Genomic DNA, 27,701 nt, shown 5'->3' on the forward strand with positions numbered 1-27,701 from the left:
ATGTCAAAAACCAATCCAAATAACGAGAAAACCTCACAAAACACCTCATCATAACTTTTGTGAGAACTGAAAACCCTAACACGCAAGCACTGGTGAGCACTGGCCTCCCCTCACAGCCCCTGCTCACCTGGAAGTTAGGTAAGGAACAGGTATGCGCCCCAAGGGACTGAGCATACTCATAAGCCTCCGTCCTTTGAATGGCTTCATTGGTGGCAAACTTTAAAAATGGCAAACTGTGGAAGAAGTGAATTACTCATTTTGAAAAGTGGCCAATTACTGGCACCATAAACTTTAAAGCAGGTAAACCCAAGTATGCCCCATCATGTAGCAAAGGTGCAAGGCTGGTCATTTCCAAAGAAACTGAAGGACAGGGGCCATTTGCTTCTTAGAGGAAAATGGATACTACTATATTGACTTGATTCCTTACCTGTGATTTGAGCCTATCAAGACAAGTTTTGTAGTTTTCTTTGTATAAACCCCAAACCCAACCTGGGCCATCAGGTAGCAGAAGTGTGCAGCATCCAGCAGGCCTTTTGATGCTGCAGAGAGACAGAGCAACCACATCTCATCAGTCCTTGGAAACTCTTCAGGGAGTGCCAAAGAGACATTAGACTTATGAAAGTGATGTCTCTACGGTACAGTTGTTCACAGTCAGATTCTGAGGTTTATCACATGACAGCCAAAGGCCTACTTCACACCTAACCCACCTAGGGTATCACCCATGGTAGCCATGGTCCTAGATTCAACATCCATGTTGTTGTTCAGGTTGGACAAAACCATTGCAAGATGTGGCCTCCAATCTCCCCACTTCTCATCTCCACAGCACTATAATGAGAAGAACATAACACAGATTCTTATCCTTCAGAGACTGTCTTTAACTTCCTGATGTTGGCCTAGCCCAATGAGAAAGCAAGAACAAGAAACAGGTTTCAGACAGACTCCATAGTGACAGTCTTTAGTTCACACAAACATACTGAACTGTGGGTCACCAGTGTCTTGGGGGCTTGCACACTCACCGTGGATGCAGCAGGCATCCGTCCAGACATGAGCTGGTAGACAGTCTGCAGGGGGTCATTGATTGGAAGACTGTTGGCAAACCTACATGTACAGAGAATGGGGAGATCTACCTCTGGTTCAATAAGAAGAAACCACAGCTGATTCTCAGCCCTTTATCTAACCATCAAACTGAAGTCACTGAGGTTCTACAGAAATATTAAAGAATAAGACAATAAGAAATTTAAGACTTCCTCAACAGTTTAACGCATGAAAGAGCCAAGGAAGCCCATGAGTCCACAGTTGAAAGCCCCATAGCAGAGGCAAGATACTTGAGTACCAAAGTCAGGCTGTGCAACCGAATGGGGCAACACTACAAGCTGACTCACCTAGTCATGACACGGGCATGTGTCCGGCTGTCCATCTTACTTGCAAGCAGCAGAGCATGGCCCCATAAGCCATTCTTCATGGCAGACTCCAGAGCATCCTGCAATGCGTTTCAGAGCGCATGTGAATGATCAGTGCTTACCACTGGACCAGGTAGAATCACACGTGGTTATGTTCATACAGAAAAAAAGATGACTGTGGTAGGTGAAAAGATAAAGGAGCATGCGTTCACAGTTTCCAGACGACAGTATGGTCTCGGCCTCTGCCCTTTCCCTCTATGGATGTATATTGCTCTCATTCCCCATTCCTGTGAGGAACCAGCACAGCAGCTGGAAACAGTGGCAGCACTCTGACTATGGATGCGGTACCAGCATGGGGGCCCCTTCCAGGTGACATGCAGGCTCCTCAGATACCCTCCATCTCCTCAATCTAGTCTCCCAGCACCCCAAATAATCTGTGGTACAATTTGACACTTTTGGCTAGGAGGCAAAACTTAGCAATAGAAGAAATTATTCTTAAATCCAATAGGGTCATATGATTTCACCCAGCTGAGAAAGTCCATGTTGAAATTCCGAGGACCACATAGGAGCTTTCCCTGGGCATGAAGGTACTACTCAAGAAACAGACAGAAGGAAACCACTTGGGCACAAACATTCAAGACCTGCCTAGGTAACACAGCAAGACTGTTTCATAAAAAAGAGTTTTCTAGTCAGGTGTGGTGGCACACACTCGAAATCACAGAACTTTAAAGGATGATGAGTCTGAGGCTACGCTCGGCCACAAAGACCCTATTTTAAAGTTAAATTTTTCTGCTTTGGGATATAGTTGAGAGCATCATGCACATGGCCCTGGTTCAATTCTTAGATCCAAACTAGATGCAAACCATGAATTTAAAAAACTGACCATAATATAAAGAACAGAAAACTCTGGGCCCATCAAACGTCCCTGCCATAGAGTATCTTCTGCCCCAATAAACATACTTTCATACTCCTGGTCACACTGTCAGCCTCAGGTCCACAGAACCCCGTCTTAACAAAAATTCACCAGAGTGGTCTGATGCATCAGTCTGTCAGAAGACTTTACCCTGATTCTACTACACACAGATGAGCAATCACACTCTATGTGACTGTAAACTGAGTTGGCCAGATTTCTTCATGGGCTCTTCTCAGAACAAACACTACTGATATCTTCAGGGATGTCGGGCAAAGGGCCAGACATCACACCCCTGAACAGCACTCACTATAGTTGCTCCCTAGAGGAGGTTGGTCTCTCTCCCCTGGGCCAACAGACGGACACTAAAAAATATCTGCAGAGCTACCTACCTTCTTTCGACCATACAGCAAGAGCTCACGGAACCGCTCAGTCTCCTTCTCCAGCACACTGGTGGTCACTGTCTGACTGTCTGTGAGAAATGAGAGCTGGGCCTCCCCTGACTCCTCCTCTTCCACTTGTTCCACAGCCTCGTTGGTAAAATCTATCAGGTTTGCCTCATTGGGTGACTTCCCAGGAAGCCACACAGTTCTATGGTCCCGTAACAAAAGCTCTGCAATGTCTGTTCCCACGACGGTCTACAGGATCCGTGGAGACAGGACGCAGAGCAACATAAGACTTTATTAGAAACAGGATTTCCAGCCAGATAACAAGACAACCCCCAGGCTGTCAGAACATGGCTAGATTTACATGGATGACACATGTTAGACCTGAAGAAAGAAGCCTGACTCTTCATGTAGGCAGGGACATACTGATCCTCCGCCTCCAATAAGGGCTGGGGTGGCAATTCACTCCAAATCTCACACCTCCCTTGGTCCTACTTTCCCAGGTTGCTGCCATGACACTCTTCCTGAGAAGTCATGGCATGGGGTAGGATGCTCTTCCTGAGGGAGCACTGCATGGCAAGCTTGACACTGACTACAGCTCTGGATAGGAACAGGGAACAGATTCTGAGACTAAAGGCAAACGGGGAGAATATTCAAGAAGTTAAAGGAACATACCCCATTCTGTCTGCATAACAGAATAATGAAGTTCCAAAGAAGACTTGCAGACTCTTTGTCAATTAAACTTTCATTCTGCAAACATTTTGTCGCTTTGTTCTGTGCAAAGTTAATAACGTCTACTTTGTGAGTATCATCTCTGCAGAAAGAATGAACACCCAGTGAATGGTGGGACCAAAAGTGTGAGCCAAACTCAGCAGCCACCATTATGGCAGACATCAAGAGACACCACAATGGGGAACCTTACTTGCCAAGAGGTCCTGGGAAGGAGCGCATCTCTTCCTGCTCTGGTGTATGCTGCAGCAAGGTCTGCAACAAGAGGGGCAGAGTGGCTCATGTGTGACTCAGAACCACCGGCAGACTGAGTCACAAAAACCATTTCTGGAACCACACCCATCCCTCTACCCAGAGGGTGAAGGTACTTGGTGCAATGACATGAGCAGGAACTACATGGAGGTTTTCAATTTTAAATGAGAGCCCTCTAAGCCTGAGCTGCTCAGGGAAGCAAGCTTTCTAAAGCATGCGGTGCAGAGCACCACAGACAGATTCACAGTTACCTCTAAGCTGTGGATCTCCACCAGTGCAGGCTGTCCTTCCGAAGGCAGGTTGGGAATCACTTTAAGGAGCTGACCACCTGGACCAAACCTGGCACAGACATGAGGCACTGTAAACTTCTCAGGAGAGGTCGGTCTTGATGGGACTGAATTGAAATAAACAGGAAGAAAAACAATGAGCTGGCTGGTCATGTCTTAAAGCTTTTAGAACAGATTCCCAGCTCAGGCTTCCTATCTAAGCTCAGACTATCCTAGAGCACCCAAGAGCAAAAGAGCTGAGCAATTCACACACAGAAATGGTTCCTAATACTGACTAATACTTCACCTGGGAGAGCTCTCAGCTACACTTTAGGGGTGAAGACTCAGGAGAGTCAGAATGGGACACTGGCACAAGTCAGAACAAGAGTCTCTCAGGGGAACTGGGAGTTCTAAGAGTGCTCACCCACATAGCCGGTGTGAGAACACAGAGGAGAGACTCCTAAGGTTTGAAAGGAGACTGTACTCAAAGTTACACATTAACAACGCACACTGGGCAAGCGGACAGCTCTCAGACCCTGAGACAAATGTCAATCCAAGGGCCAACATCAGCCTATCCCAGAGAGCCGTGACATCCAGGACAGTGAGCACAGAATGCAAAGAGGAGCGGGCTGGACTCTTGTTCTTTCCCAACCTGGTAGCTGCATGCTCAACTGCTGAGACACACCTTGCTCCGCAGCAGGCCAGGAGGTATCTGCAGGGTAGCTGTACTCTGGAAAACCATGGGCACCGCTGAAATTGCCGGCATAGGTGCCATAGGCATAATCACCATGAAATGAGCCTGGGGCATGAGGGGCCTCAAAGGAACTGCCAGTCACATGGTGGCTTCTGTAAATCTGACTCTTGGGAAAGAGATCAAGCAGAGAAAGTGAGTTCCCGTGAACACCAGGAAGACTGTGGGTACAGTCCTAGGCAGAGACACTTGCTCTTCCCCTGCCAGGCCTGCCCAGCACACCTGGTGTGAATGGGAGCTGAGGCTGCTGCGGCGGCTGGGCAGGCTGTGAGTACTGCGCAGGCTCCGTGCTGAGTGCTCACTGTGGACGCTGCGTCTGTCTACTTCTTCTCCATAGGGGTCCCTGTGGAGCTCAGTGTCATCATCGAAGCTCCCAGTGAAGCGAGGGTCATACCTCCAGTGATCATCACATTTCTCAGGCCTACAGTAAGCAGGGGACCAAGGCAGGAGTTTGGAAGGGCAATTCCCTAGGACACCACACAACTACTATGAACTTTCTAAGGCTGCAGCTAGCTCTCACTGCCCACTGCCCTTCTATCCTGAAGAAGGTTAGTTACAGCTAACCTTGTAGGCCTGGCACAAGGAACCAAATCCTAGGTTCAGATGCAGGTGATCTCAGAGAATACACTGCAGGTACAACCAGGCTGTCCCTTTCCTGGGTTAAGGGTAGGATGGAGAAGGGACACCGAAGAAAATAGGAGGCAGCCCTGAGGTCCTCCCAGAGCTACTGGGAAGAAACACATTGGAGCCAGTCTGGCCAGTGTTTCCTCTTTCAAACACTAGGTTACTTCTCAGAAGCCCAGAGCTATAGCTGGAGGAGGACAAGCAAGAGCACATCTCAGCTTCCTCCAACTTCCTCCATACATGTGCACTTCACCAACCTGTCACTATAAGCATAGTTGTCCTTCCTGTATGGGTCATGTTCAGAGTCATACCAGTACCTCCGGTCCCAGGTTCGAGGGTCCCTAAATCGAGACCCATAGTAACGATCCCAGCGGCCTGGGTCTGTCAATGAAGAACAAAGGGGTGAGTGCAGCAGCCACACACAGAAGACCCACCCAGCCCCCTGAGGCAGGCGGACAGCTTAAGAGTAAAGGACAGGCCTGGCCTAGAGAGTAAGTCCTGACTTGGAGAGGCTGGCTGCCTCCTGCCATGACAGAGCAGTCACTGGTTAGTCTCCTAATGCAAGTATTAAGAATGCTATATAAGTGCTTTTTCACTATTTTTGGTTTGTCTTGAGATGTCAAGAATAGGCAGGTTATAGCCAGATGCCACAGTTACAGCCCTAGCCCCAATAATACTTTCAATAGTTAATCTCAACTAAGATTATACTAATTATCTTCCTAATGTGATTCGGAATGTGTGTGTTTATTTAAAGATGTACTTATTTTTATAGACACTGGTCTTTTGCCTGCATGTATGCCTGAGTGAGGGCGCCGTATCCACTGAAACTAGTTACAATCAGTTCTGAACTGCCATTTGAGTGCTGGGAATTGAACCCAAGTACTCTGGAAGAGCAGACAATGCTCTTAACCACTCAACTATCCAGCTCATGTTTCAGGATATTGTAAGAAAATAATTTTATTAAAAGCAAACTCTAAGCTGGGCAGTAGTGGCACACGCCTTTGATCCTAGCACTCAGAAGCCAGAGGCCGGCCTAGTCTGCATAGTGAGTTCCAGGACAGCCAGGACTGTTACACACAGAGAAACCCTGTCTCATAAACAAAAAACAAATCAAAAAACCAAGAGCCAACTGTAAAAAGAAATATTAATGTTATAACAGATACGAGTGCTGAGTTAGGGTGTATGTACAGTACTCCTGTTTAAATTATATGCACACGTTTACTGGGCAAAGAGCCCCCTGGGAGGTAGAGGACACAACACATGGACCTGTCGAGGGACTAGAGAGCCTTGTGGAAAAACAGCACACAGGGTTGCTAAGGGAACTCACAGCTTTTCCTAGGAAAGTTTGTGACAGGGACGAATGAAAGTAACCATAACTGCCACAATAAGCAGGCTATAGCTGTCACCAAGGAGCAAGTGTCAGCCTTATGTGGCTTCTGAGCATTTAAGTATGGCAGTGTGACAGGGAGCTAGCCTTGCATTCCACCTCATTAGCTCATACTTGAGAAGTCATGTGGACCAGGATGTCTCAGAAGTAGTCACTTCACGTCATGTCAATACAACAGACACTATGCTGTGGGTACAATGTGACTTTTCAATGAAGTTGTCAAAATAACCATTTCCAGATGTGCACAATTCTTAATTACTTTGGCTCTTGGGATAAAGACACAGCGAAAGGAAAAGTGATCTTATCACAGGCAGTGGTTGGACAGTCCCCTGCTAATGGTTACAACTTCTAAACATACCTCCGTAGTCATACTGTCCAGAGTAATAATTTGCATAGTAATCACTGTGACTGCTCCATCCACTCTTAGAATTATAGTATCCTTCAGGATATCCTTGCCTGGGGGAGAAAAGAGCTGTTAAACACAGTATCTAGTCCTTAAAGTATACTGAGAAATTAGCCAACCCAAAACACGTACAGACATTCATGAAGACACCTCAGCTATGGAAAACTCTAACTAGATCACAAGCAGAAGCAAAAATGAGACTATGAATTTACCACTATGTAGCTACCTAAAATTGAACTCATCAAGACGACTGTTGGATTGTGCTCAGCAAGAGTCAACTCATCTTGTGTTTCAGGGCTGCACCGTAACAAGTTTCTATGTCCTGCTGAGCAGCAGCAAAGCACTGAGCCCAGGCCAACTCCTACTGCCTTTTCTTTTCTTCTTTTTTCCAGTATTTTGTTTTTGAGACAGGGTCTCACTGCGTAGCTTAGGTATGCCTTACATTCACAACAACCTTCCTGCCTGCACCTCCACAGTGATGGGATTACAGTGGTGAGCCACAGAAAATGACTTCACTATGAGTGATAGTGTGGCCTTGGAGGAATGGATCTGTGAGGTGGGCCAGGGCCAGGGCCAGCAGATCAACAAAGAGTTTGCCTTTTCTATGCCCAATAACGGAACCTTGACTCATTACAGAGAAGGTGAGATTTACTCAAAAAAGAGGGAGTAAGTGCATTTCAGAGGGTCTGACACTTTTAGGACTGTCAAAAGCACTAAAAAAAATGTTAAATTTTCTGAGACCCTTTTAAGAAACTGCTCAGCTGAGCTTGGCTGTTTAGCTAGCATAGCATCTGTTCAGCCAGATGCCTAGCCCAGGAACACCACCAACCTGGCCTTAAGGTTTTATTTAGGATGGCCACCCCAGACCTTCGTCTGACATTGATTCCAGAAAAACACCTTGATACAGAGTGAGATCAAGAGCCTGCCACTACCTCAGCTGCTCTCACCAACCTACCTACATGCAGTGCAGGAAGGACACAGACAAACATGAGAATGTGTCCCACCTCAAGCAGGTCCTCCAGGGATGTTATCACCCTAACATTGAGTACCATCAACACTGAGCATCCACACACAGAGACACAAAGACACGAGGACAGGCTCCTGTAGGCTGTGACAAACGAGAGCTGAAGACACTCAAAGACCTGAAGAGATGAGGGAAAGCTGCAGTCACAGTGACAGATCACACAATGGCAACCTCACCTAGCCCGAGCCTCTGACACAGTCACTCTTGAAAGTTAATTCTTAAATGAAGCTGCTCGGCAAACTGACACACCCTGGCTCTGGTCCCCATGCTTTTCTCCCTTCTGCATCCAGCAAACAGATCCACACGCCTCTTGCCTTCTCACAGATTCTGAATCAGAAAGCTGAGCTTTATGAGTCCAAAAGCTAGTTCCCATCTAAGATCCCCAAAATTTTCTCACAATTAAGTATATGTCTGTCTCTCTGTCTCTATTCGTCAAACACGTGTGTGCATGTGCTTGAAGTGTATATATATTAGGCATCAAATCCAGAGCCTCAGATCTACCAGGCAGGTACTCTAGAACTTACCCAAGCCTCAGTACTGTTTCATGAAGACCTAGAATGATTAGCTATGGATGCCTGAACATGGTTCAGTGTGTACCTCTAGAGTAAGGTACGTTAGGGCTAGCTAAATGGACAAAGGTTCACATGCAAAGCAGTATGCCTTTAGACAAGTTACCAAATCCTCCAAGAACCTACAGAAAATTCTGAAAGTGCACATATAACCTGAGCAGCTGGGAGTTTTTAAGCAGAAGAATGACATTCTTATAGCAAAGCCAGCTACCATGAGCTTTCCTTGACTACTGGGCTTGACTAAGAGGATACTGCAGGCAGTGAGGTAGCAGAGTACACTGACCAAGGACAACACCCCACTATTTTTCACAATATAGTCAATGGCCTAGAGTGACACAAGATGAAAAGCAGGCTCTGGGCAACTGCAGGTGAGATGGAACTTTGACCTGGCTTACAGACTTACTCAGAGGGCACAATGCCAGGGTTGTGGATAGCCAGTACAGGAGATATGCAGGCTGGGGGAGAAGGATAACTTTCACCAAAGTGAGCAGAGCCAGGCACAGAACACAGCTTTTAGTCCCTGTGTTAGAGATCATCTGATGACCTGTGGATTCTACCATCTCTGTGATGAGGGTTCTCATGACTCTAACATCTGCAGCAGTCTCCGAGCACTAACCACCCACAACCACATTGCCAGCAGCAGAATGGGTGTGCCTAGGACTGAGCAATCCATCGATTAGCACTGAGGCCACTTCTTTATGGCCTTACATAGAGTCTGGCCTGGCTAAGGATTGGGGACAAATGCTAAGGGACACCTCTGTAGCACTACATGTGGCAGTGTACTTAGTTCTGGTTTGCTCATGCTGACAAAATGGGTTTGTCAGACTCTCTACAGATAAAGAATTAATGTCATCACTAAGTTACCATCATAGCCAACCATCCATACAACTGAGTATGAGAGTAAAGCCGCCGCACGGGACGCAGCTCCCACCTGGGAGTGAGCTGGTCAGAATAGTGACTTGCACGGGAGCTGGGCCGCTCAGGCTCGGAATAGCGGTGGTTCTCAGCATAAGCAGATGCTGAGCTGTCATAGGGTCTGTAACGAGGCTCATACAGGCCATAGATATCCTGTGAAAAGAAGTTTGGGGCATGGTTAGACTCCATGAAGAGCAGACACTGAATGACAGGACTAGCTCTAGGTGCTGCGGATGCCCACTGTTGAAGAACAGTATCATGGGCAGGATTCTCTCATGGACACAAAGCCTAAAGTGTAGTCCACATCAACAGGCAGCCAGCAGAATCTCCCTAAGGCCCTCCAGGGCAATCTTCCTCCTGCAGTGTTAAACGTGGAGATGATGTGGTCAGCCACCACCTCAGTAAAGCAACAAGACCAGGGATTCCTGTAAGTAAATCCTAAACTACTGGCTTTAAGAGAGATTGCATTGCTCATTATTTTCCATTGTGGGGTGTTCTGTTTGTCTGCTCTGCAACAGTCTCACAATGGCCTCAACTTGTAGAATCTACCCTGAACCACCATACCTGCCTTAAAAAACAAAACAAAACAAAAAACCTGTATCTTATTCTGATAAGGATTTCAGCCCCACTGTAACAAAACCATGACCTCTGCCCCATCTCTGGAAAAAAGGCTCTGTAGAACATGTGGAGATCTTAAAAAAAAAAAAGAAGTAATAGAGGCGAAAGCTGACAGGTAACATGGAATCATGGGAAATGGGTCTGCGGACCACTGAGGAGCAGGAGAATAAAGAGGCATGGATGCACGCTCACATTCTGAAGGCTCATCTGTGGCTCTACCCACTCTGTAGCCCAAGATCAGGCCACAAAGAGGAAATGTCTCATACAGAAATAATAGCTATGGCTCCTCCTTCGAAAATCTAGAATTTACTAGTCTTTAGGGAAGAGGTGTAACTGCTCACACATGGATACCTGATGCCACACCAGGAAGGCAAAGGACTGTGGCCATGTCAGCTCTGGCCAACTGCTACAACCCTATTTCTAAGGTTCCTTCTAACACACTTCCTGTATAGTGCCAGTGCCAACTGTTCTCAGACCACACAAGAATTCAACACCACTTGGCCCCAAACCCTGGAGGACTTGGGTCTTTCACCTCTCGGTAACACAATCCACCTAACTTGAATAATGACGAGTCTGGGCCAGAGGTAAGGAAAAGCTAACAGTGACCAAGCATGGCCACTTCAAACTACTGCAAGATTAAGCAGAACCTGAACAGCAGTTATGAGCTTGTACCACAGCAGAGAGGCAGGAAGAACTCAGAGAGCCTCCCACTCTGCAGGATTACTGCTGCGTACTGAGAGGTTTATCATCCCTCACCTTTTTTCACTACCACACAAGGGTAATCTAACCTTTCTCCTCAAAGACTTTATTCTCAAGGAAGGATATAGAAGATTCCTAGAGTTATTCCTGTCATTAGTTTCATAAGTTGTTTTGTTATTGAAACAAGAAAAATGCCAGCAAAATGGCTGACTGGAGTTTGATCCCTGGAAGCCACATGGTGGAAGGAGAAAACTAACTCCTGAAAATTATCTTCTGACCTCTTTGTGTGTAATGTGGCACGTGTGTGCCCACATGCAAATACATAAACACATATACATGCATAATAAATAAATATTTTCAAGTATATAAAAGAGCTGAATACGGTGACATATACTGGTAATTCCACCACTCAGGATGTGGAGGCAGAAATATAAAGACTTCAAGACTTCCAGGTTATCTTTAGCTACATATGGGGCTAGCCAGGGCTAAATGAGGCCGTCAAAACCAAAACCACCAGATACAGAAAAGTGAGGCATGGTAAAACATGTTAAGGGCTGAGACAGAGGATTTTAAGTTCACAACTCACACAGTGACACCTGTCTCAAAGCACAAACAAACAACAGCACACACTCTACCTACGAGGCTCCTCTCTAAAGGGGTCAGCCCAGCACTGTAACAGCAGCAAGCCCACGAATCGGGGAAGCACGGCACTCGTCAGGCAGACGTCGGTACCACACCAGCAATACAAGCAGTTCAACACACTACAAGACCCACTAAAAGAAGAGCTTTGTTGGTGGACAGGGAAGATCTTTCTTAGGGGGACCACACGGGTCCTGAGAGAAACTGCGTTAAGAGGAGAAACGTGGGCGGAGTGAGGAAAGATTCAAGGTTAAATGTCAGTGCTCTTACCTGGTAGTACAGAGAGGCTGTCCCAGGGTCTGATGGGTATGGTGAAGGGTACTGAGACTGGTAAGCATCATACAGTGGTCTATAATAGTAGTAAGATGCCAAGTCTTGAGGTGCTGGGCCAAAAGTATTGGGAGGCGTTGCATGTAGCCATGGCTGCTCTGACCGCACGGCTGCCTGGCCTGAGTTGGTAGATGTAACCGATGCACTGGAGGACTGCGGTGGCTGAGGCAGCTGCTGGCCTGTGTTGACTGGAGCTGGACTTGCTGGTGGCTGGGCCAAGCTTTCAGACTGTCCTTGTGTGGGTGGACTTTCTGGATTTGAAGGCTCTGGACATGCAGCTTGGGGTACTTGTTGGGGAGAATTCTGTGACTGAGGAGGCACCAGCTCTGGTTGAGCTCTTTCTAGGCTATACTGGTCCTGAGCATCTTTTGTTACCTGCTGGTAGAAATGATCCTGGTTATGCAGCCCAGGCCCAGATGGTCTGGGATGACTGGCAAGAGGCTGCCGAGAAGCTGGGCCATCCGAATGAGATGGGCTATTTGTTCTTACAGGATTTTCCAAAGTTCTATTGAATGTGAAGTCTAGGGCGCCAACAGCTTCTTCCTGATTACTAGAGTGGTTTGCCTTATTACTATTAGGTATCAAAGTACTGTTTGCAGGTGGAACTAGCATCACACTTGTATTTCCAGCAGGGCTATTAACAAACTCAGAAGGATCCTTTTCTGCATTAGTATGCTGACTTTGAGGAATCTGAGGGGATAGCTGTTGAACCAACCAACTGGCAGGCTGGCCAGCAAGGATTTCAGAAGACCCGGAAGCTCGAGGGGCACAACTCTGAGTGGCACTGCTAGGTAAAGGTGAGCTGGTGACAGCACTGGCCGAGGTCCCAGACAAAGCAGCATGCTCTTCAGGACCACCAGCCCGCTCGCTCACTCTGGATTTCTCCCCCACCACAGCACCTCCCCAGGACTGATTCTTCTCATTAGGATTCAGCGAGGACACAGAAAAATTAATGGGCTGAGCCAAATTATAGCTCTGATCAGGCTGGGCAATCAGGACAGGTTGATTGTGCAAAGATTCAGTGGGTGGCGAGGACAGCAAACTTGCATAACCAGAACTTGCCTGCAATGGAAGGGCCTCCTCTTCTCCTACCTTGGGAGGGTTCTCAAGGTTCTCAGAAGCACCAGGAGGGTCTCGGTTCTGCAAAGGTGGCATAGACCCTGGTTTCCATGACTGCTGTCCAGACGTTCCTTTTTCTGGATGATGAATAACCTCTGAAGGTTTCGGTTTAACAGGAACATAAAGTGCAGGGGCAGCAGGGGCTAGAAGGACATTGCCACCAAAATCTGGAAGCTCATTTTGTGCCCACAGAGTTGTTGCTGGGCTCTCACATTTCAAAGGCCCCTGGGTCCTGGCTGAGGGCCTCTTATCAGGCACCGGGCGCACAATATCCAAGGGTGGCCCTGCTGTGTGTGAAACCAGTTGCCCAGCCTCTCCGGTGGTGCTAAGAGGCAAAGGGCAGGCCTGAGGTGCACACAGGGTCTCCATGTTGTCTGGTGGCTGTTCCAGGTTTCCTGGGGTGGCATCAGGTGGTACAAGAGCTGCCCTGTGCTGTTTCTGGCAGTTCCGGGTCCCTCTCACTTCAACCACCATGTTGGCACGATCTGCTTCAACTGGTTTCACTCCAACCAAGTGGGATTTTACTGGCTCAAAAGAACTATTTGCACTTGTTTGGAAGACTCCTGTAGGTTTTGGAGGGCTCGGAGTTGAAGGCTGGGACAGGCTGCTGCAGTAATTTTGGCTCCCAGTGACCTCGTCTGTTTCACCTCCAACAGGAGAAGAATCAATTTGCTTAAAAAAACTCCCTGAAGTATCATCTTCAAGTTTTCCAACTTCTTGCTGAATGAATGTGCCCACCAATTCTTGGGGTCTGGCTGACTCAGGAGGACTTCTGTGGCTATGGCTGCTGTAGCTGGATGACACACTGTCAGGTCGTGTAGGATGCTGTGGTATATCAGGGGCCTCAAGATTTTGGCCCCCACCTCTGGTGAGGCCCACAGTAACAGGCCTGGAGGCAGCAGGCCCAGGAAGGGGCCCATGTCGGAATTGATCACTCAGGGAAAGGGGGTCTACATTCAAGGTCTCACGTGGTAAAACTTCTTGATTCTGAACAAATTCTAAGTTCTCAACATTCTCACACTGTGGCCCACTAGCACAGTGGGTCTCTGCACCCGGAATATCACCCCATGTATCATTAGCAGGGGTCATAGTGGTCTGTTTGTCAAGACGAATGCCCACAGACTGAGAAAAATAAGGTTGCACATCTCCTTCCTGAGCAGCCTCGCTGCTAGGGCCTTTGAGAAAGGCCTGGTGGACACCGCCAGCTCCAGGTGGTAGTGGATGACCCAGTCTGGAGGTAGAAGAGAAGTTATCCAAGTCCAATCTGTCATCAAGGCCAGCTTTTTCAGATGAGAGATTTTCCTCATTCTCTGTCTCCTCCCCTTGAAAAAACATTGAGAGAGCTCCAGAGGCTGCTTCTTGCAGGGCATGGTTAGTTGCAGCCCCTGGGGGATGGTGCAGCTGGTTTTCAGGGCTACTTCCCTGAGTGAAGGGACTCACATGGGCAGGGTCAAGCAGATGCTCTTTGTTCATTCCTGGATTCTGCCTGAACTCTGGGCTTGCCCACATATTCCCAACTCTGGAATTCTGCTCAAAAGTATGTTTAGGGGGGAAGCTACTCAATGGGTGATTTTTACTTTGCTGGTGGACTATCTCATTCCCTTCACCACTGGCCAAGGATGCTGGAGTAAACGTTTGTGAGACATGGAACTCATGGCCAGGTCCCTGGTGTAGAATGGATGGAGAGGGAAAATGGGGCAAGCTGACAGCCTGGGACCCCATGTTCTGAACAGGTCCCTCCAGGCATGGTGAGTGGTGTTGATAGGACGGCTGAGGGCCTCCTTGTGCAGGTCCCCACTGACCTGGCATCTGTGGCTGAGGGAAGAAAGGAGATGCTGCGTGGGCCACAGCACCATCATGTGGGGCATGCCTATTCATGGGTTGGTCAGGCCCAGCCCCACTGTCATTCAGATGGGCCCCGTGAGGCTGCTCAGGACCCACTCCTGGAATGTAGTGAGGTGGATGTGGCAGCATCTGGACTTCAGGTCCTGAGCTGGAATCAACCACAGCACTCCTGTTCACCTCCAGCCCAGGCAGTGAAGAAGGGGTAGATGCAGGAGGAAATAAACTGGTATCTGCTCTAGGCTGTGACAAAGTTCCTGACAGAGGCTCATGAAGTCCTGTGGAGCTATCCCCAGCATTTGTGGGAGGCACAGGCAAACCAGGCCACTGAGAAAAAGCAGAGACGGCTGGGCCAGGCAAATTAGGCAGGTTGCTTTTGGATGAACTGCCCACTGGTGTGTTTTGAAGAGTCTGTCTATTAAAAGCAAACGGATCCGTTACTGGCTGCAATGGGCGTGTTATGGGAGCCACTGGTGCATTATTACTGGCTGGCTTCCTGTAAGGGCTGTTGGCCCAGAACATGCTCCGAGGATTCCCAGCTGGGGGTGGTCCAGCCACGCCAGACGGGACTGCCTGAGGTGGTGGCTGCATGTTGGAGTCTTTTACACAAGGAGATGCTGCTTATAAAGGAGGCAGGGTAGAGCTTTTCTTCAATTTGTGCTAAAAAAGAAAACAGAAGAGAAACATAAGACCTATAGACTCATAGTCCTGGCTACAGTCAATAAAACTATGAAAATAAAAAGACTAAATACAATTTCAAATCATTTAAGTACAAAGACTCCAGCTCTCCACAGTCCCACCCCACATTGTCAGGGACAAGAAACAACCGTATTGCCAGTCTGACAGACTACCAGATGTTCCCTAGTCCTTTACACTTCTTTAAGCCACCACTACCACATCCAGAAAGAGCCAATTCCACTATTAAAAAAAAAAACAACACGTAATTGTGCTTTTTGTAATGTTAACTTTAAGTCTGGAAGTTTACACTTCCTAAAACACAGTTATAAAGTTACCAAATGCGTTTATACCCACCAAGTGAAATTTTAGGGTAGTCCTGAGAACAGTGATACAAAGTTGCATCTGGACAATGTACAGTGTAACAAGGTTGCAACTAAAAATTCCAAGGAAATTTACAGAGGTTTTACTGGTCTCACATTTCCAACAGGCAGATGCCAATAAACCTCAGTAAAAAAGGAAGGGGTGGTGAGAGACAGATCAAGATCCTCAGCAGGGTTTTTGTTTTTTAACAAGACAGAATTCAAGTGTGACACCTTAAAAGCACCTTTCTTTGTGACAGTCCTTCTTCCTGGTACCACCCTCAAGAAGAAATTTGTTTAGCTAATCCACAGAAAAATAAAGTAAAGGCAGTTTAATTCACAGATGTACACTTTGTTCTTGGATATCTTCTTGATATTCAGATTAAAAAACAGATCACTGATATATGTATTTTAACTAAAGCAATTTACAAAAGGTCTCTAATCCCTACCTAAATGTTAGCCCTATTAATTTATTAGCTCAGTTCCATTACTGCCCACATACAAGCCTTCTTATATCATCAAAAGAGGATCCTATCAACTGACACCTGACTATAGGCTACAATGAAACTTCAATTAAAAGTAATGCCAGGGGACCTGAGAGATGGCTCAGTGGTTAAGAGCACTGGCTGCTTTTCCAGAGGTCCTGAGTTCAACTTCTAGAAACCACAGGGTGGCTCATGACCATCTGTAATGGAATCTGATTCCCTCTTTTGTTGCTTGTGAACAGAGCACTCATATACATAAAATAAATAAATCTTTTTTAAAAAAAAAAGTGATGCCAGGAGTTGATAGGCTCTAACTTGTCACTTTACATAATAAAGAACATTGCTGCTTCACTACGAGTATCAAAAGTAGGAGAGTTGCCACCCCTATTTTATCTGACCAGCTGCAGAGCCACCACAGACACAATAACAGGCCATGGATCTGGACCTGGCCTAGACACACAGACTTTCATGTTCTACCTGAAACCTGGCTGGCAAGCATAAAAGGCAGCTGAGGCTGTCCTTCAGCTCAACAATCTCAAGCACACCCAACAATTAAAAAAAAACAAACAACCAAAAACTAAACTAAAATATAATACATGACACAGGGCTGAGTGTCAATAGGGTGGGTATTTATTGAGCAGCTAAGGGCAGCCAGTTTCTACATTCACAGAATGAGATAATACAGCCTTTCCATGCTTAAGTGTCTCCTGATTTCACCACTAAGACTTTAGCCACACATTCTTTTTTCAGGGGCCCAATCCCTAATGCTGCCTCCCAGAATCTCAATTGCCTAAATTTATGCTTAACTATTTTGTTTGTAGAAATTTAAAATTATTTCCTCAACTCTAATGGACTAAGAGCTGTTTTATGAGCTAACACTACCACCTACAGATGCTTGTTTCAGGTGAAACTATCTTGCAACTTGAACATTATTCTTTTAATTTTCTTTACGTACCAAGAGAAAGGTGATGAGCTGTCACTTATCTCAGGACTACAGACACCTATTCTGTTCAGCCAGTTATCCACTTTTCAAAAAAGCACCTGTTTCATCCAGACCTACTGAGCTCATGTATTATTCATGAACCCAGCTCCGTAGTTCAACTGCCTCATATCTATATACATACTTAGACAAGACATTTTAAGTATGACTCTGTGTGACTGAGGTATTTAAAACATCTCCTGATCCTTTCACTGCCAGACTTAACAGCTGTAAACTGTGAAACACAGGGGCATCCAAAAACATTTTAAAGTTGGCTCTGCTCGGCCAACCATCTCCCCCATTGTGACTGCCTGTGATACTCTTATCTGATAGACAAGATAAACACCTCTCTTCTAAGTCAAAATCTGAACCAGAACTCTTTAAATGCTGAAGAAAGCATTCTCAGAAGAGAAAGAGCTAGACACCGTGTGAGGAAGACACACAGGGAACGAGGACATTCAGAATTGCTTATCAAAGCAAGAGGAGACACCAAAATCTGCACAGAAAAGTCCAAGGTCAACTTGGAGATTCATTCAGGAATAATGAACCACAAGAAGAAACAATCTCTACTTTGTCTCTTAGCTCATCTTCAAGACATGAGAGCTGAAACCCTAGCAAGAGTAGGTGGACAAAAAGTGTAAGGAAGCTGTATTGTGGGGCAACTTGGAAAAGGACCCTCAGAAACAGTAATTTGTCAGTCTGCTGTTTCTTGCTGCCAAATTTAGGATGGAAAACGCCTCTAGTCAACACATTTGAAAGGAAATCTCTCCTTCAATGAACGACCATTCTACATGTCACTTAAAAACCTGTGAAAAACGGCCAGAGTCTTCTACAGGACGCTCCACCGCCATGCCGACATTTTTCTACACCTTGGTACAAAACAAACCACGACCTCCCTTGCAACATCCTCCTCCGCCGGCCAAGAGATTACAAATAAATGCAGCTACTCCCCGTCTCAAATGAAAACGTGTCCCATGATCACCAGCTCTGCTGAGGAAGTCTTCGAGCCAACGAGAATCAAATATCTTCAGAACCCAGCAAAAGTCAAACTTGGCAATTTCCTGCACCTTCCTTCGTTTAAAATAAGTTGCAGGTTTCCTCTGAGGCGTCACAGTCTTGCCATGCTAATACACCTTTCCCAGTGCCCGACCAGTTCCCGCAGCCCAAACCAGGTATCTGCCTCCTGGGAATCACGAGCCCCTCAGACAACCCACCAAGGCGACTCGGCCTGTAACCTGTCCGGTGTCTCAGCACCAGGCGGCCCGGTACTGTCTTACTCCCGAGGCCTGACGGTGTCTCTTTAAATGCGCTCGCCACTCCGGGCTAGGCCCGATGCTCTCTGAGCCTGCCTGACCTCCACAGCCTCGCCCGTCCTCGGGCGTCCACCGTGCTCCATACACTCAGCCCTCACCCGCTCAGCTGCGGTCGGCTTCTCGGGCGCCGCGAACTGAAACCTAGCCGGCGACGGCGGCAGCAGTAGGGGGAACTAGCGCGTACCCAGCAGCAGCCGCAGCCATCTTGGCACATCCGGCTCCAGGTGCCGCCGCCGACGTGTCCGACGGAGACGTCAGCGCGCGCCCCGCCCCCTAATCGCCCCTCCTCTAACTTCGTCCAGTCCTTTGCCGCCTCACCCATTGCCCCGCCCCCAGTGCCCGGCCCTCTTGGCTGCGCTCCCTACAAGTCTTCAGCGCATCAATCATGTCACGCCCCCTTTAGCTCCGCCCGTCTAGTTTTTCACGGTTTCATCCTTTTGTCCCGCCCCCAGGATCTCCCCCGCCCATTCCCTTTAAGAACCTTTCGTTGCGCCCCTTTTGACTCCGCCCTTCGTTCTTCTTCAGTCTTTCGTCGCCTCGTCTCTTCGTCTTACCCTTAGGCCCCGCCCCTCTTACGTCAATCATTTACAGCTCCACCCCGTGGGCCCGCCCCCACCCGCTTGCTGAGCCGGGAGCGCGGGCCCCGCCTCCTTACGTCGCCCTGGTTACGCCGGTTCTGTCTTGCAGTCCTCCTGCTCTAGGATTTGACCCGACAGGATTCTTCAGTCTAGATCCCCAGGAAGAAACAGTCTTGAAAAACCGAAGCCAGCAGTTCCGCTGAGTCCAGAGCCCCAGCCAGCCCTGCCGCCTGCCCCCTTCCCATTTTTCCGTTGGATTCTCCTGGATGCCGGCTCGGCTACTACGCGTGCGCCACCCTGCTCGAATAGCTAGGCGGTCGTCCTCTGCGGGCTGGACACGCGCGTGCGCGGAGCTGCATCCGTTGCTTGGTTACGGCTTTCTGCTGCAACCTGCTGGGTGCAGTTCGCGAGGCTAAAGCAGATGTCTTTCCTGGTGCTAGCGGGAGAGCCTCCCACCCTCTTTTTTTTTTTTTTTTTTTTTGCTAGAGGAGAGGAGTCCCAGTCCTTTAATCTCCCTTACGACTCCTCCGGGCAGGGCGCGGCTCACGGCGGAGCGCTGGACTTCTTAGACCAGGGATGTCAGCAGGTCAGGCTTCCGTCGGTCGGAGCCGAGGCTCTCCAGAAAAGGTGGGTGCTGTCATCAGGGAAGTGACCAGGCCTGGCTCCCTCACTTGTACTCCAGAGTTCATGAAGGTAGTGCTCCTGCGAAACCGTCTGGTCAGTGGCGAGCCCAGAGGCAGGGAAGGAAGGAGTGAGGTGGAACTGGCCAGCGCTCAGCCACGCAAGCAGAGCCTGGAGAGCTGAGGGCCGGCTTCATCCAGTCTGACGTGGCACTGTGGATCACTCTGTAATGCTAACATTTGTCTTTAGAGAGCCATGTTTCCAAACTCTTTCTACACAGGAAAACACATATAGTCCCTAAAGCAGCAGCCCCAATCCTAGAATGGCTAGAGCTACATAATAGAAAGGCTTTGTCTAATACTAAATAAATAAATAAATAAATAAATAAATAAATAAATAAGTAAATAAATAAGGCAAGGTCTCCACTCTCAGGCCTTAGAGGGGCAGCTGTGCTGGCTTCTATCTTTGACTCCTTCCTAAGGAAGGGACAGGACCATTGCCTGTAGATTGGCTGGCATCATACAGCCAAGCTAACCTAGCCTCTGAGTGACAGAGACTCCAGTTTTAGGCCAAGTCTGTACCCACATGACCTGCTCTGTTAACTGGAACCTTTCTGGATATCGGGAGAGCCAGGGGGCAGTTCGAAGACTGGAATGGGGTACATTAGTGCATATGCAAAGACAACGGGCACAAACTGGGGCTGCCAGAGGCAGGCAGGGCACATGGTGACTCCTTTGTTTAGGGGTGTCTCCACCATTACTATGGATACTCCTGGTTATGCCCTCTCCTCTTTGTTTGGGGACTCTTCATTTGTTTGGAAGTTGGGCACAGCATCTCCAGCTCCCTGGAGTTCTGTGTAGTCAGCATCTGGTACAAAGCTGTTGTAGCTTAAGCTGCATTACAGAGCACACAGGACTTCCATGCATGTGGGCTATGAAAGAACTCCCTGCCTTTTCTGACACTGTGACCAGCACTGGTAACCTTGTATTCTTTGTGGCTCTACCCAGTCAGCCTCTCCCAGTAGCTGCACTGTCTGGCGTGGTGGCCCTGGGGCAGTTACATATAGCTGGTTCACGCCGAGCTGGAGTGTGAACATAAAATACACTGGAGAGGTAAGAATTCCCAGTGACTCATTGGTGAGTGCTGATTGAATGTTGAGTATTCTGAGTATGTTGGGTTGAATAAAACTTCTTATTGAAAGTGATATGCTTTCTCTTTAATATAGCTAGGAAGTATAAGATTCCATGTGGAGCTGGCAGTATGTGCCTCCTGGACAGTGCCAGCCTAAATGCTGTGGACCTTACATCTCTACTCCAGGGCTTATAGCCCCTTGAGTCAGGAGGCCACATAATGCTGTCTCCTTTCTGACACTGAGACACCAGGGGCAGGCCTCTGAGGAGTGCTAAAGGTAGCAGTGTTGATGAAGAGAGGGTATCTCTTGGCCACAACCCTCTCTGTCCCTCACACCTACTAGGTGTAGTTCAAGCATCAGGGGTTCTTGATGGTCTGTGCCTGGTCTGTTTGTGGCCCTGTGCTTAGCCCCTGACAGACCTTCAGCATGGACACAGAACCTGAAGAGAAGAAAGGGCCAGCTTCCAGGACCCAGGGCTCCCTGAGTATTCCCAGGCAAAAAGCATGTTAGGGCCACAGGGGTACAAAGAGCTGCTGGGGGAGGGGGCTTCCTAAAGGATAAGGAGGTGATGGGCTGAGGAGGATCAGGAAGCAGAGACAGCTGGGATTTAGAGTAGCATGTCACCTGTTTCCAGGCCCTATAGTATAGACCAGTGTGCCACCCGGGCTGGCTCCCCTGTGGCCAAGGTGAGTGGAGATCCTTTCTTGAAGCTTAAGACCAAACCCCTGAGAGCAATGGTAGACAAGGGTAGTTTGCAGGTGAGGCCCCATCCCAGGCAGCTGCACCTCAGCTGCCCTGCTTTCCTCCTGTAGTGGCTTAGGCCCCCTGCGTGCTCACTGTGGGTATGGATGACGGCTGACCACCTGGCTGCTAGAACATAGATAAATGGTTTGAGCAGTTTGTTGGGTTGTTGTTTAATCCAACTGTACTGTAAGATTCTAGAAGCCAGAGATTCAAGGGTATTAGACGCCTGCATTTTCTCACCTATGAAAAGAGATGGTAACCACATGTCCTAGACTTTACCTATGGCCTTTCTGGAACATCGTGGAGAACAAGGGCTCAGAATCCACAGTAGGCCACTCCCCGGCCCCTTCCAGCTATGGTACATGTGTTAGCTGCATTACTACCTGGCCCAGAGCTTGACTTTCCTGTCTCCAGAGTCCTGCACTCATCTTGGCTTATTGTGTGTCTAGGGACATTTTTAGACAACAGAGCCACCCTATAAGGTGATAAGCAGGTCGTAGGGATGAAGCAGAAAACACAAGGCAGATGTTGACATTACACTAACCCAGGGGCACAGGCAGAGCAGGAAGGTCTCTCCGCTGTGCTGGAGCCCTAGGAGGAGCAGCAACCTCCTTCTCAGCACATAGACAACAATGGTGCGGAGCCCCTGCTGTACTCCAGGCATGGATGGCTGGAACTGGGACAGAAGCCCAATTGGGAATTAGGCCACCCCTCTGTCCTGGAGGGAGTGTGTAACACTAGAAAGCCCCAGATGTGGAGCTCTTGTGAGACACCCGTCAAAGCAGGGGCGGGAGCTCTTTGGACAGTCTGGGCGGAGCTTCTGTATCAAAAGGGAAGGATCCTTAGTCGTGGGTCTGCAGGCCTGCTAAGGGATATTTGTTCTAGGATATTGGGAAGTAAGGGAGGTCCTAGGGGCTTTTCAGCTCAGTTTGGCCTGCTGGAGTTAGTCTTGGACATCCCAGGCAAGTGGTATTTCTGGAGCAAATGTAGAGCCCACCTCGGTGAAGCCCTTGGGCAGAGATTGAGCTTTCTGGCTGCAGCTGCTTCTGACAGCACCAGCATAGCAGCAAGGCATGGGTCTGAAAGATGGGTGGAAATTCACATTCTATGAATGTCCCTAGGAGTTCTGGCAGGAAAGAACAAGGGCCCTGAGAGATCCAGGAGGAACCCCATTGTGCAAAGGGTGCTGTGTGCCAAACTGTCTATGTCCAGAGATCCTGGAAAAGTGCCTGCTAAACCCCTCTTTCTCCATGAGCACCCATTTCTGCTTGTGATGTGATTGTGGGCAACATAGCTAGATGAATCCCTTAAGTTCTTTCTAGGGGAGACGGCCTCTCTCCTAGATCTGGGAGTCACATAGCTTTGGACCTCGTGAATAAACTTGAGTGAGCGCTTTCATTCAGTTTGCTTGTATGCAACACAAATAGTATCTTGGGGTGGGCATAAATTCCATCTGGATGACCTCTTGCTGGCCAGAGTCACACTAGTGAAGTGCTGCCAGCAGAGGGAGGCAGAGAGCCACCTACAAAACCACCCAGCCATTGCGGGCTCCTTCCAGATCCTGTCTCTAGTTAGGTGCTGAGGGAAGTCTTTACTCCTGGACTCCCTGGAGACAGTGGGCTTGCTGAAGATATCAGGCGCTACATAAATGCTCCCTGAGTTGAGCACATTGAAGTCAGAGAAGACAATGGATCTCCAAGCTCTGAGGTCAAAGACTCAGTCCTCAACCTTGTGGGAGCCAGTGGCACTGCCATTAAAATAGAGAAAAGTACCTTGTTCTGTGTCAGCCCTTCCACCCGGCCTGCTGAGGTCAGGCCTTTTCTCTCCCCTTCCCCGTTCCTGATTAAAAAGACTGGTCTGATGGAGTAAATAAGTAACTTAGGTCAGACTTGTTTCTGAGCACCAGCATGTCCGCAGCTCCAGTAGAAAGCGTGCTCACCCCATGCAGGAGACTCGCATGAGAAAGAGTGCAGTGTTATACATGGAATCATAGAATTAGCATGGTGTTGTAGAAAATGGATCTCACAAGCCATGGAGTCTAAAAATACGCCATGAGGTCAGAGTTGTGCGAAAGCACTGAACCCTGCACTTTGTGGAACACCCAAGGTGGTATGTGAACAGAGAACCCAGCAGCACACGTTCTTGGCTACTGGAAACCTGGTGTTGCTGTCTGTGATGGTTTATTTATGCTCAGCCCAGGGAGTGGCACTATTAGGAGGTGTGGCCTTGTTGGAATAGGTGTGTCACTGTGGGCGTGGGCTTTAATATGCCTTGTCCTGGATGCCTAGAAGCCAGTATTCTGCTAGCAGCCTTCAGGTGAAGATGTAGAACTCTCAGCTCCTCCTGCACCATGCCTGCCTGGACGCTGCCATGTTCCCACCTTGATAATAATGGACTGAACCTCTGAACCTGTAAGCCAGCCCCAATTAAATGTTGTTCTTGTAAGAGTTGTCTTGGTCATGTGGTCTGTTCACAGCAGTAAAACCCTAAGACACCATCTCTTCAGTGGTGACCAGGGACTACGCTGAACTTGACTGCTAAGAAATGCTCTTAAAATCCATTGTGATAACAACAGCCATGCTGTCTCTGGGTCCTTGCCGTGCTCCAGAGTGAGTTCTATGCAGATGGACAAAGTACCCACAGACCTGAAGGTCACCCCTCACACAGGAGGACATTCTAGGGACCTTCTATCCCACTGTTGCCAGATAGTCCATGAGAACACTGACAAAGAGGGTGGTCAGGGTTAGGGTGTAACCACACCATTTTTAAAGTGCAGATGTAGAGAGTAACAAACAAAGGATCCTCTGGAGAAGCTCCACAGTACACACAGCTCATTCAGGCTTGAGGATACTGTAGTAAAAGAGCCCCGTTCCCCTAACTCCTAATCACATTTCTCAAGGCCACTGGCCTTTTTTGGGGACACTGTACATTGTGTGATGCCAAGGACCTCTGCTGGGACATTTGCCAGGACCTCTGTCCCCTCGACCAGAGGCCCTCGTGTGCAGCTGAGGATTGGCCTGGGTCACCGTAACTCCACAGGGGGGTCTGGAATCACACAGTAAAAAAATCATCTACGCACAGAGCTTTCCTGATGTCAAGACTCATGGCTGGTTCCCAGAGCCTCGAGGGGATAGCAGCACTCCATTGCTTTTGGTTTCAGGCATAGCCCTCCTGCTCAGCTCAGGCTGGGTTAGGGTCCCTCTTTGTACTGGGCACAACAATGCAAAGCCACATTTGGTACCTCCTCTGACGAGAAACAAAACACCAGCCTGGCATTCTCTGCCCTCACCTTCTTTGCTGATTTATTCGCTTATCTATAGACAGGGTCTGGCCTTGAACTCCTGAACCTCCTGCCTTTACTCCCCAAGTATTCCCAACACTACATCTGGCTCTGTGGGTTGTCTGTGCTGGTGGCAAAGGTTCTGAAGTCTAGACCTTCCTGTCTAGGATGACATTTTGAGCCATATGTGGCCTCTGAGCACCTTCAGCATGGCCACTCCAAGCCTGGGTTTCATCCACAGTGCAGATAATCATAATGTGGGTGAGATGGCTCAGTGGGTAAGGGTGCCCTTTGCCCAGGACAACCCGAGTTCAGTCTCTAGAGCCCACATGGCAGAGGGAGAGAACTGGCTCTCACATGTGTGGCTTGTGCTAGAACACGTACACATATGCAGATAAGTAAATACAAAGAGTCTTTTTCTGTACTTCACAAATGTTGCCTGCTGATTAAGTGGTAACTGTGGCTTTACTGGATGAGCCAAGATACAGTACTGAAGTAAATTACCCTGTTCCTTTGTACTTGTTTGAAGGTTTGTGGAGTATTTTGAATGACCTATGTGGCTTCAGTCATATTTCTGTTGGTGTGGGCTTCTCTGAGTGACCCCAAGAGGCTAAAGAAGCCCTTCTCTCTCAGAAGGACGGGACCCCCCACATGCCGAAGAAGTATACAGGTGATGGAGCCAAAGACACTAGAGACAGGATGAGGACGGGTTCTTGGCTTTGTTGTTATTTGGTTTGGGTTTAGTTTTTTGAGACAGGTTTTCCCTGTAGCCCTGTGTGTCCTGAAACTCACTCTGTAGAATAGTCTAGCCAGGAACTCAGAGATTTGCCTCCCTCTGCCTCCCGAGTGCTGGGATTAAGGGCATTCAACACCACTGTACAACTCACAGGCTGTTCTTGGGTTCTTTATATCTGGTTGTTAGTTTTGAAACAGAGTCTAGCTATGTAACTCAGGCTGGCCTTGAGCTTGTGGCAGTCCTCCTGCCTCAGCCTCTTGAGTGTCAGATTTACTGTCCTTGCCTGGCACTACTTACATACTTTGAAAGTTGAAAAGTAGGACTTAAAGTCAAGCCTGGTGGAGCATCCCTGCAACCCCAGAGCTCAGGAGACTGAGGCAGAAGGATCAAAAGGTCCATCCAGCCAGAGGACCTTCCTTATTGCCCAACTCACTGCCCTTTAGTAATATATACATAATAACTATTCTTCTAAATTGAAAACAAACAAAAACAATACAAGTTGGCAGATCCCTAGGTGGGAGGAGGGGTGGTGTCTTAGTAAAAGGTTTTATTGCTGTGATGAAACACCATGACCAAAAAACAAGTCAGAGGAGAAAGGAGTAATTAGGCTTACACTTTGACAACACTGTTTATCACCCAAGGAAGTCAGAACAGGAACTCAAACAGGGCAAGATCCTAGAGGCAGGAGCTGAGGCACACAGAGGCCACGGAGGGATGCTGCTTATTGGCTTGTTCCCCATGTCTGTTCAGCCTACTTTCTTCTAGACCCCAGGACCATAAGCCCAGGGATGGCACCACCTACAATATGGCCTTCCCCCATCGATCACTAATTAAGAAAATGTCTTACAGCCGGATCTTACAGAAGCATTTTCTCAACTGTGGTTCCCTTCTTTCAGGTAACTCTAGTTTGTGTGTCAAATTGATGTGCAACTAGGCAGCATAGGCGGCATTTTATAATGGGAAAAAGGCAGTACCTAGGGGACCCAATTGGCCTGAGAGATTTTGGCATCCAAGAGGTGACCTTAGCCTGGGACTGGATCAGTGTATCTAGGTTGTGCTGTGTAAACAGCCCTGTATCAGTTGGCCTTCACAGGAATTTCTTTGTCCTGGAGGCTGATGTCTGCAACCAGGTACCACAGGGTAGGTTGCTCCAAGGCCTCTCAGTTGCCTCCCATGTCTGTAAAGGGCCATCTTCTGTGAGTGTGTGTGTGCATGTGTATATGTGTGCATGTGTGTGTGTATGTGCATGTGTGTATGTGCATGTGTATGTATATATGTGTGCATATGTATACGTGTGCATGTGTATATATGTGCATGTGTATGTGTGTATGTGTATGTGTGTATGTGCATGTATATGTATATATGTGTGCATTTGCACACATGTGCATGTGTATATGTGTGCATGTGCATACATATGCATGTGTATACATGTGCATGTGTATATGTATGCATGTGTATATGCGTGTATGTGTATATGTGTGCATGTGTATATATGTGCATGTGTATATATGTGCATGTATATGTATGTACATGTGTGTATATATGTGTGCATGTGCATACATGTGCATGTGCATACATATGCATGTGTATATGTGTTCATGTGTATATGTGTGCATGTGTATGTATGTGCATGTGTATATGTGTGCATGTGTATATGTGTGCATGTATATATGTGTGCATGTGCATACATGTGCATGTGTATATGTGTGCATGTGTATATATGTGCATGTGGAAGCCAGAAGGTATTGTCTTTATTTTCTATCTTGGGTTTTTAGTTTGTTTTTGAGACAGAGACTATTAGCCCTGGGCCTCTGCCTCCTGAATGCTGGGATTAAACATATGCCACACTGCCTGACTCCACCCTGTTTTTTGAGCCAGAGTCTCTCTCACTGGACCCTTGACTGATCATTGGCTAGGCCAGTGTCGCTTTAGG

At 48.0% G+C, this 27,701-nt stretch overlaps 1 protein-coding gene across 4 annotated transcripts in view; it reads right to left on the bottom strand.

Annotated features, from left to right (window-relative positions):
• The window catches only part of SEC16A (SEC16 homolog A, endoplasmic reticulum export factor), a 32,007-nt gene extending 13,101 nt beyond the window's left edge, over positions 1-18,906 (bottom strand). For 2 of the 4 annotated variants that reach the window (XM_080927090.1, XM_080927089.1), the window contains exons 1-16: positions 18,776-18,906; positions 11,843-15,523; positions 9,633-9,769; positions 7,064-7,161; positions 5,576-5,699; positions 4,917-5,115; positions 4,629-4,803; positions 3,929-4,071; positions 3,619-3,680; positions 3,372-3,510; positions 2,703-2,948; positions 1,383-1,480; positions 1,017-1,098; positions 708-825; positions 428-539; positions 128-233 (exon numbers count right to left, since the gene is read on the bottom strand). In XM_080927090.1, coding sequence (XP_080783216.1) covers positions 128-233; positions 428-539; positions 708-825; positions 1,017-1,098; positions 1,383-1,480; positions 2,703-2,948; positions 3,372-3,510; positions 3,619-3,680; positions 3,929-4,071; positions 4,629-4,803; positions 4,917-5,115; positions 5,576-5,699; positions 7,064-7,161; positions 9,633-9,769; positions 11,843-15,454 — 5,451 coding nt within the window. In that variant the 5' untranslated portion in view covers positions 15,455-15,523; positions 18,776-18,906. The remainder of the gene's footprint in view (positions 1-127; positions 234-427; positions 540-707; positions 826-1,016; positions 1,099-1,382; positions 1,481-2,702; positions 2,949-3,371; positions 3,511-3,618; positions 3,681-3,928; positions 4,072-4,628; positions 4,804-4,916; positions 5,116-5,575; positions 5,700-7,063; positions 7,162-9,632; positions 9,770-11,842; positions 15,524-18,775) is intronic. The other 2 variants (XM_080927092.1, XM_080927091.1) reach the window with 2 other exon arrangements.
• Between the last annotated feature and the right edge of the window lie 8,795 nt (positions 18,907-27,701).

Source organism: Micromys minutus (assembly GCF_963924665.1).
Source record: "Micromys minutus genome assembly, chromosome: 13".
In the NCBI taxonomy this organism is placed as follows: domain Eukaryota; kingdom Metazoa; phylum Chordata; class Mammalia; order Rodentia; family Muridae; genus Micromys; species Micromys minutus.